General features: G+C 39.8%; 1 protein-coding gene across 1 annotated transcript in view; it reads right to left on the bottom strand.

Annotated features, from left to right (window-relative positions):
- Positions 1–1,556: 1,556 nt before the first annotated feature.
- Positions 1,557–10,951, bottom strand: part of LOC114642656 (cleavage and polyadenylation specificity factor subunit 7-like) — a 209,011-nt gene continuing 199,616 nt past the window's right edge. The window contains exon 6 of the mRNA XM_051922065.1: positions 1,557–1,687. Coding sequence (XP_051778025.1) covers positions 1,573–1,687 — 115 coding nt within the window. The 3' untranslated portion in view covers positions 1,557–1,572. The remainder of the gene's footprint in view (positions 1,688–10,951) is intronic.

Here is a 10,951-nt window from a genome sequence, read left to right as displayed (position 1 = left end):
ATATTGACTAGAAAAAAGGAAGAAAGAATCCTAGTGTTGTCTGGACTGACACCTGTGAGAGAGCTTTCTCAGACCGAAAAGCTGCTTATTCATCGTTACCGGTTATGCGCAACCCAGACTTTTTGAAGGAATTTATTCAGCAAACAAATTCTAGTGCTTTCGGTTTAGGAGCAGTGCTCTCACAATGTTTTGAGAGCGAAGAACACCCCATCACGTTTCTCAGCAGAAAGCTGCTACTCAGGAAGCGTAATTATTCAACTATTGAAAAGGAGTGTGTGGCGATTAAGTGGGCAGTGGAGGCCCTCTATTACCATCTCTGGGGGAAGACTGTTTACCATGGTGACTGATCATACCCCTCTGCAATGGCTGTACAAACAAAATATTAGTTTGCAGGCTTTTGCTTTTGATGTTCTCCACTGTTCGGGGGCTGCACATACCAATGCTGATGTTCTCTCCCGGTTTGGACAAAGCTGAGGGGGGATGTGAGAGTTCTTTTGTAACTCCCCCCAACGGGACAACACGCCGAAGAGCATCCCAAAATGCGTTTATTATGTCTGTGTAAGACTGTTTATCCATTGCCGGGGCAACCGCAGGCTCAAAGCAACAGTCATGCTATAAGCGCCTGTCAATGATGGGTGATTATAAATGCAGGGAACAGTATCACTTAGCCACTAACCTGGTCACAACCCTGCCTGACTGCTGTTTCTGTGAATAAGAGAGTGGAAGATCCCATTACAGTAAGTAACGGTCAAGCTGAATAAAGCTAGTTTTGCTAAAGTACTGAGACTCAGCCTCCTGTTTTGGGGTGCAAGAGAGCGACTCACGTGTGTGTGTATATTTTATATATATATATATATATATATAATCTATATATATATATATATATATATATATATATATATATAATCTATATATATATATATATATATATATACACACGCGCTCAGACACTACTACTGGTATAAATACATAGTCATGATATAGAAAAGACAAATGCAGGTGCGCAAAACAATCATTTACACAATTAACAACAGATTGCTACTGGATTGAATAAAGACTTTTGAGCCTTGAAACAGTATTTATTCATTGTTTAGATGGAAAAAATAAAATAAACACCAATAATCTCCAGTTAAAAGAGCTGAGTAAGTTCCCAATAATGCAAATTCCTGTGTATATTGAGGGTGCAACAAGTTGTATAAAAATGATAAACGCCATAAGACTCATTTCCTAAAAAAGTAACTAGCTTGGTTAAAAGTTTACTTACATAATTATTACATAAGATTCTTATGTCATCGCAGTGTAGGTTTCCTTTTCTATTTGAGTCATAAACTAAACTAATGCATTGAAATAACTACACTCTGGCACCTAAATAACCCACAATGCAATAATACTTTAAAGGTACAAAATAAGTTTCAGCTTAGTTACCAGTGTGATCATAAATAATATTTAGAAAGAACATTAGGTAGAGGATGTTACCTATTCAATAAGGAGGGCAAAGAAAGTAAAACACATTTTACCTTTATTGAATCTCATATATAAATAGCTTATGTATAATAAATGAACCATCCCAGACTAACCTGTACTAGCGTCATACACAGCTTTGGAAATAGCAGTGCTTGAAATTGCTTGGTTGCGGTTCATAATCTCTTCAAACTCTGCTTCACTCAATAATGGTGTCATAGGGTCACTGTTGGTTAAAATGGTAATAAAAGCAAACATAATTACAAGAGCACATAGATCCTAAAATGTGTTACCAATTAAACATATTTTGCATTTACTGCTAGAGAATATAAATTGTGCAATCATAGAATATATATATATATATATATATATATATATATATATATATATATATACACACACACACATATGCTTTAAATACCAAAATATGCACCTCTTGCAGGTCCTGGTTATCAACTCTTTTAATGTCAGTATAATATTATATTACATATAATATATATATATATATATATATATATAAATATATATACACACACACACAGCACAAATAAAAGGGCCTGATAAAGTTAAATTATAAAGTGCCCCTCCAATTTATTACCAGTGGTGTCTACTAACCACATAATTCTTACAAGTTGTGTGCCCCCAAAATCATGCAGAGCTAGGAAGAAATTTCCTCTAAATAACGTTTTTTTTTTTTTTTTTTTTTTTTAACAACTACATAAACACAAATACATTTTTTAAAATACATTTTAAAGGCACTCTACCTTGTTAAAAGAAGGTTAGAGTTTCATTTTACTAATAACACATTACAGGATAATGGGCAAAACCTATCATGCTTCAGGGATTTGGAATCCTGGGTTTAAAATCCATGGTCAGTTAAAGATGCTTTTAAATCATTGTAAACGCTGCAATCTTTTGAACATGGACATATTATTTGCTGGTGGTTTTGTGGAATCACGACGCACCTAAGTTTAGAGGAGGAAAACAAGAAGAAAAATATTCTGAATCAAATGGTGTACTAATATGTTTAATAAAATATAGCAGAATAATATTTCAACCATGTAAATTCAACAGCGGTATTAAGAAACATCATCACTGTCATTAACAAATAAGGAGAGACTTTAAGGTTCAAGCACTCTTCTAGTTTTATGGAAACCCCAAGAACTCCTCATCACTAGTGTCAGAATTTATGAAGCTCAGTTGCTCACAATCACTTTGCAGGAGCACATACCTATCATCACGCGGCATAACCTGTCCAAAGCCACCAGGGGACAAAGCACGTTTGGACCAATGCTCCCTGAAGTTATATCGCCAGTCTAGTCCCATCTACATACCTGTTTATCTCGTCTGACAGTAACTGAAAGGCAGCTTCAGGAAAGAACAGCCTGAAGTAGTCCAGAAGCTGGTAATCTGTTGAGTCCAACAGCAAGCCATACTGTCTTGTGAAGTCCGGTAGCCAGTTTCGCTCCCATGGATCAATGTCTAGGTATTCCTCCCACATGAACCTTGCCATAGGTGCATCGGTTGCACGAATATGCTCAGCTGGGGCGGCATCGGCTGGTGTCCCGATCAGCTGATGCCAGTTCCTCACTCTCTTGTTCGATCTCCTGATCACCGTCAACAAACAAACAAGTCCGACTCAGTGATAATGCGCAAAACATCGTCTGCTGAGTATTTTGTTTTCTGCACTCGCTTCGCTCCCTCGTGAGAGTCGATGCCATCTTGGCTTTGTTTACATTTCGCAACTCACGCACACGCAAGGATTAGATGCCAAGTCAATGAGTCCAACATTCCTCCAAGCACAGAGGGAATGCCTGTAACGTAACAGAGTTTTGTCGCCCTCTACCCCTGGATATCGACTTTTGTCAGGTAATGCACATCATGGTCTGTGACGCAATATTCGCTCCATAAGACGCACAGACATTTCCAACCTTCTTTTGGGGAAAAAAAAGTGCGTCTTATGGTGCAAAAATATGGTACTGAGTCTGTCACTCTGATCCTTGAAACGTCTGATGTGAGAAGGTCCTTCAAAAAGGTCAATCCTCGCAAAGCTCTGGGACCAGATGGCATCCCAGGCCGTGCCCTCAGGGCGCGTGCTGACCAGCTAGCAGGTGTGTTCACCAAAATTTTCAATCTCTCCCTGAGGCAGTCAGTGGTCCCCACTTCCTTCAAGGCATTCACCATCATTCCTGTCCCAAAGAAACCGGTGGTCTCCTGTCTGAACGACTATCGCCCGGTTGCACTGACATCGGTCATTATGAAGTGCTTCGAGCAACTAGTCAAAGGTTACATCTGCTCCTCCCTCCCTGACACGCTGGATCCTCTCCAATTTGCTTACAGAGCAAACAGATCGACAGAGGATGCCGTTGCGCTAACAATAAACATTGCCCTCACCCACCTGGAAAGAGGAAATACATATGTAAGAATGCTGTTCATAGATTACAGCTCGGCATTCAACACCATCATCCCCTCAAAACTCGTCTTGAAGCTTGACGACCTTGGGTTGGGGACGACCATCTGCAGATGGATTTTCTCTTTCCTCACAAACAGGTCCCAGGTGGTGAGAGTCTGCAAACACACATTCTCATCACTCATTTTAAACACAGGAGCGCCGCAGGGCTGTGTGCTTAGCCCCCTCTTGTATTCCTTGTTCACCCATGACTGTGTTGCAAAACACGGCACAAACACCATCATCAAGTTTGCAGACGACACAACCATCATAGGCCTTATCACTGACAATGATGAGACGGCCTACAGAGAGGAGGTGCTGGCATTGAGTAATTGGTGCCTAGATAACAACTTGTCTCTTAACGTCAGCAAAACCAAGGAGATGATTGTGGACTATCGAAAACAACAAGGCAGAGAACACCAGGCCATCTACATCAGTTGCATAGAAGTTGAAAGGGTCAACAGCTTCAAGTTCCTCGGAGTAAACATCATCAAGGATCTCTCGTGGACCCTTCACATAGACACTGTGGTCAAGAAAGCTCGCCAGCGGCTCTACTTCCTGAGGAGGCTGAGGAAGTTTGGCATGAATGCCAACATCACCTCAAACTTTTACAGGAGTGTGGTCGAGAGTCTGCTAACGGGCTGCATTACCGTCTGGTATGGGAGCTGCTCTGCCAGCAGCCGGAAATCACTACAGAGAGTGGTGAAGGCAGCAGAGCACATCACGGGCAAGAGTCTTCCTGCCATTGAAGACATTTACCTCCATCGGTGCTTGCGTAAGACAAGCAGCATCATAAAGGACCACAGCCATCCAGCACGCCAGCTGTTCTCCTTGTTACCGTCCGGCAGACGATACAGGAGTCTGGCTGCTCGGACTACAAGACTTAAGAACAGCTTTTACCACCAGGCCATTCGACTCCTCAACAGCAACACCTGAACACTTACACACACTTACATTACATCTACATTGCACTACTCACACACAAACTGTACCTGCACACACTCTGAATACTGACTGGAACATGCATCTGCACTTTATGGAATATGCATCTGCACTTATAAAACATTATCTGTGCAATAACTGTCATTTGTACTTGCTGCTCATTCAACTCATATTGCTCTATAACTTCCTTTAAAACATACACATTTTATTTTATATGACTTGTCTATTTTTAACTTGTAATCTTTTTTTAAGCTTTATTGGATCTAGGCTGAGTGACTTGTTTTTCTCGTCATACACATTTCATTGTATGTTGACCCTGTGTTAACCTATATATGACAAATAAACCTAAACCTAAACCTAAACCTACTTTAACTGGTAATTCATTTAGCTTTTAAAGAATGTTGCCAAACAAAATAAACTACCTATTACATTTTCTCTTTTTACTAGAGCTCCTATGCCAGCAATAAATGCAAGATGGTGTCATCAGAGGACTCTATTGCACAATGTACCATAAAGAAATACAAAAACACTACTTAGTGTAAAAACATTTGGTTAAATTGTGTAAATTGTGTAACAGGCGGAGTGGTGACTTTGAGGCTAGGGATCTGCACTGGCAATCGGAAGATTGCCGGTTCGAATCCCGTAAAATGTCAAAAGGGACTCTCTGCTCTGTTGGGCCCTTGAGCAAGGCCCTTAACCTGCAATTGCTAAGCGCTTTGAGTAGTGAGAAAAGCGCTATATAAATGCAAAGAATTATTATTATTATTAACATAGTTTGATTTTCAACGTTAGTTCACACTATATTGAGAGTTCAAAGCGTGCTCAAATGAGTGCAGCAACTGTTTGTGGTATAGTGGGTCCACGGCTCTGAATGTATGGCCAGTTTTTAAATAATCCATTAGGCTGTGTCAGTCTCCATGGGCACGCTCGTGCAGCCGCAGGGACTTGATGACAATGTGATTGTTCTCAATTGCTTAATCGGCTTGCAGCGGTGCGTAATTGAGGCGCTGAGCCCACGGAGCCATGTAAGTACGGACTGGCACAGGAGAAAGAGAGGAAAAAAGACAAAAAAGAGAGGAAAAAAAAGAGGCAAAGAGTGAGAGCAACACTGGGGAAAAGAGAGTGGACAAGCCAGCCGGCTGAAAGAGAGAAGTCAGCACGGTCAGGGTTCCCCGTGTCAGAGCAAGCGATCAGTGCTTGAGGGACAGATTGTACCCACTGAATGTAAGGAGAGGGTTCAGTCGAGGTGGCATCCTTCCTAGGGATCTGAGGGACAAGTAGGAAGACAGGAGGACAACCAACCCCAAGCGGTCTGGCAGAAGCCAGTGGAGGCAGCCAAGATGGGGGACGGTAGCAAGAGGACCATGGCAGCTGAAGTCTCTCCAGTTGAGCAAGCCTTGCATGAGCTGGAGATACAGGGAAGGAGCTGTGCTTGGCTGGTGTGGCCCCAATGACGGCTGCAGGTTTTTTTAATTCTCGTTTTTAGCCTGGTTTTAAACATTTGGGGTTTTCACTGTTTTTTATGGATTATTTATTGGAACATTTTGGAGCACTGCAATTTAGTTGGACACTGCTTTATTTGATTTTTATTGAATAAACAAAACGTGCACATTTTCCACCATCGCCTTGCTCTGAATGTGATTTGTCCCCATCTGCTTATATTACCGACGGTGTTGGGTTTGAGGGCTCCCAAAACAGAAGAGAGAGGATGGAGCAGGACCTGCACCGTAACACTGTTCTGCCACAAACGCACACGATCTTTAATTCATATCAGTAATATATTTTTCTAAATGCTTTAATTAAGCTTGCACCAGAAATCAATCCTAAACAAAACACTTCTTTCAGCTCAGCACTCAGTCCAAAAAGAATGATGTGAGCAGTAAGGACTGGACCAAGGTTATTATAGTTTTTGCCTTTTTATATTAGTTTTTTTTCTATATTTTTTCTGACCTTACTTGGAAATTCAGTTTAGTTTTACTTCATCATGTATTTTTAGTTTAGTTTTTATTTCACAAAGACATTTCTATTTTATATATATATATATATATATATATAAAAGTTTCAGTGTAGTTTTGTGTCACAATCAGACAGAACTGTACACTTAACAGATTTGGATATGAGTTTAATGGTAGTGGAAGCTTACTACACTGCTTGGTTTACTATATGGCAGGGGTGGGCAGATTCAGTCCTGGAGGGCCGCAGTGGGTGCAGGTTTTTGTTCCAATCCAGTTGCTTAAGAAGAAGCACTCATTGCTCAAGTAACACTTCTGCTTCACTTTACTTGTCTCGCTCGTTAAGATTTTGAACCCTTATTGCTTATTTTAGTCTTAAACAGCTGTAGTCTTGGTTTTTAATTGTTCCTTATTAGCAATAACATGCAAATGACAAAAGAAACCAGCAGTTCTCCATTTAGCTTGTTACCATTTACACCTGTGTGTATTCATCATGCACTATTGGGTTTAATTAAATACTTGGAAGGAAAGTGAAGAGAAAAAAGTGAAGCACTGAGAATAACTCGTTTTGTTTTAGACTTCAAATCATTTGGATGATATCCTAAGAAAGGAAAACAAATCTAGGATATGAGAATGGCCTTACATAGCAGAGTTAAAGCGCTAGCAAGCCATGAAATTAAATAATTGACAAGGATTGGTTTTTAATTAAGCAACTGGGTTGGAGAAAAAACCCGCAACCACTGCGGCCATCCAGGACTGAATCTGCCCACCCCTGCTATATGGCTTTGTTTTTGTCTGATAAAAACAAGCATAATCAAAACTAGACATTGAATATGATCAATTTTACACAATTTTATAATTTTTTAAATATTTCTCATGAAAATCACAGGGGCTTAGGAAGAACAGGGCTCTTAGACTTGAATGGGTGTGCAGACCCCACCTAGCTGTATTGAGGGAAACAAAGAACAACAAGCATGCAGTGTCAAGGTTAGGGGCAGTGAGTCTTGAATAGACCACCATAAAGGACAGTAAACCCATAATGAGCAGAGCAACAGCAGGTAATAGGGAGTACGGACAGGCATAAAACAACAGAGACATCGTCTGAGATTAAGAACAACATATACATTAATTAAACCTGTTTATCCAGAGTAGGATTGCAGGAAATCTGGAGCCTACCGCAGCAGGTTTGGATGCAAGGCAGGAAAAATCCCTGGTATGCAATATGTATGATAAGGCTGATGTTAAGAACAAAAAGAATATGATATTTCTACTATCTATTTTGAGAGAGGGAGAAAAACATTGAAAAAAGGGAGACAAATATTTTAAAATATAATTATGCTAATGGATTACTTTCACAATATCAGGTATTTTGAATTGTGAATATGAACTAAAAAAGATAAATTAATAAATATGGAATAAATACAAAAACCCATTAGTATGTTTAGTTTTTCATCACTTGTCAGACGCTCTACCTTTGTATTGCTTCATTGTTAAACGATGTTTTTAAAGCAAAAGTGATTGGTCAGCAACAATATACTGATCTTGTATGATGACCTAGTCAGTCTCTCAATTAGTGCCGTTTTATTTTCAAAAACTGGGAGTGCTCTCCCCTTGACTTTCTTGTATACTCAGATATGGGGATGGATATTTGAGGAGTAAACTGCAAGACAATGATTTTTATATTATAATAAAATAATATTTTTGTCTCATTTGTTTAACTGGTTTCTCTTTACCTACTTTTAGGACATGAGTGAAAATCTGATGATGTTTTAGGTCATATTTATGCAGAAATACAGAAAATTCTAAAGGGTTCACAAACTTTCAAGCACAATTGTACATTAAGGAACCATCAACAACAAATCAAATTAATAATATACTGAACAATTATTATAAAAGTGAAGTTGAATAAATCGGACTCTGCAGCTGTATATATAAAAAAAACAAACAAAAAAAAACCAAATCGAGTATGTGTTCAGGTAAAGTACCACTTCTGGGTGATGGATTTGGCCCAAAAGTTAACACAGATCTACAACTGTGGTGTTACAACCACATGCCTAATTTCATCCATCTATGTAGTTGCGTTTTTGAGTTATCGTGTTTACACACAGACACACACATGCAGTGCATCCGGAAAGTATTCACAGCGCATCACTTTTCCACATTTTGTTATGTTACAGCCTTATTCCAAAATGGATTAAATTAATTTTTTTCCTCAGAATTCTACACACAACACCCCATAATGAAAACATGAAAAAAGTTTGAGGTTTTTACAAATTTATTAAAAATAAAAAAAACTGAGAAATCATATGTATGTAAGTATTCACAGCCTTTGCTCAATACTTTTTTTCGATGCACCTTTGGCAGCAATTACAGCCTGAAGTCTTGTTGAATATAATGCCACAAGCTTGGCACACCTATCCTTGGCCAGTTTTCGCCCATTGCTCTTTGCAGCACCTCTCAAGCTCCATCAGGTTGGATGGGAAGCGTCAGTGCACAGCCATTTTTAAGATCTCTCCAGAGATTTTCAATCGGATTCAACTCTGGTCTCTGGCTGCGCCACTCAAGGACATTCACAGAGTTGTCCTGAAGCCACTCCTTTGATATCTTGGCTATGTGCTTAGGGTCGTTGTCCTGCTGAAAGATGAACCGTCGCCCCAGTCTGAGGTCAAGAGCGCTGTAGAGCAGGTTTTCATCCAGGATGTCTCTGTACATTGCTGCAGTCCTCTTTCCCTTTATCCTGACTAGTCTCCCAGTTCCTGCCGCTAAAAAACATCCCCACAGTATGATGCTGCCACCACCATGCTTCACTGTAGGGATGGTATTGGACTGGTGATGAGCGGTGCCTGGTTTCCTCCAAACGTGATGCCTGGCATTCACACCAAAGAGTTCAATCATTTTCTTTCTCATGGTCTGAGAGTCCTTTAGGTGCCTTTTGGCAAACTCCAGGCGGGCTGCCATGTGCCTTTTACTAAGGAGTGGCTTCCGTCTGGCCAATCTACAATACAGTCCTGATTGGTGGATTGCTGCAGAGATTGTTGTCCTTCTGGAAGGTTCTCCTATCTCCACAGAGGACCTCTGGAGCTCTGACAGAGTGACCATCGGGTTCTTGGTCACGTCCCTGACTAAGGCCCTTCTCCCCCGATCGCTCAGATTAGATGGCCGGCCAGCTCTAGGAAGAGTCCTAGTGGTTCTGAACTTCTTCCACTTACGGATGATGGAGGCTACTGTGCTCATTGGGACCTTCAAAGTAGCAGAAATTTTTCTGTAACCTTCCCCAGATTTGTGCCTCGAGACAATCCTGTCTCGGAGGTCTACAGACAATTCCTTTGACTTCATGCTTGGTTTGCGCTCTGACATGAACTGTCAACTGTGGGACCTTATATAGACAGGTGTGTGCCTTTCCAAATCATGTCCAATCAACTGAATTTACCACAGGTGGACTCCAATTAAGCTGCAGAAACTTCTCAAGGATGATCAGGGGAAACAGGATGCATCTGAGCTCAATTTTGAGCTTCCTGGCAAAGGCTGTGAATACTTATGTACATGTGCTTTCTCAATTTTTTACACTTTTAATAAATTTGCAAAAATCTCAAGCAAATTTTTTTCACGTTGTTATTATGGGGTGTTGTGTGCAGAATTCTGAGGAAAAAAATGAATTTAATCCATTTTGGAATAAGGCTGTAACATAACAAAATGAGGAAAAAGTGATGCGCTGTGAATACTTTCCGGATGCACTGTACATACATGCGTGCACGTACACACAAAATTCCAAAAAACAGTATTGTTGGACACTGGTTTGTCTATAATGTCAAGATTCATCAAAATATCGAGGTCGAATTTTTTCATGATTACTATATTTTCTCTATACTTTGTATATGAGAAAGTAAAAACGATTTCTCCTGTGCGACACGTGAGAAATAAACAAACGTTATTCACTCGTGATTTTTCTGTCCATATGGTAAAGGTTTTTTTGACAAGCACATTCTGATTTCAGCTGTTTTAATTATTTTATTTCAGTTTATAAAAATGTTTTTTAATAATAGTTTTGATTTTAGTTTTCGTAACTATAACCACCTTGGACTGGACAATGTCAAAATTTCATTATCATGATTATTGTGACCAAAATTATCATGGAATTGTTAAAATG

Source organism: Erpetoichthys calabaricus, chromosome 2 (assembly GCF_900747795.2).
Source record: "Erpetoichthys calabaricus chromosome 2, fErpCal1.3, whole genome shotgun sequence".
NCBI lineage: Eukaryota > Metazoa > Chordata > Cladistia > Polypteriformes > Polypteridae > Erpetoichthys > Erpetoichthys calabaricus.
The sequence above is the reverse complement of the archived record's forward strand: the minus strand, read 5'-3'. Positions and strand labels throughout refer to the sequence as shown.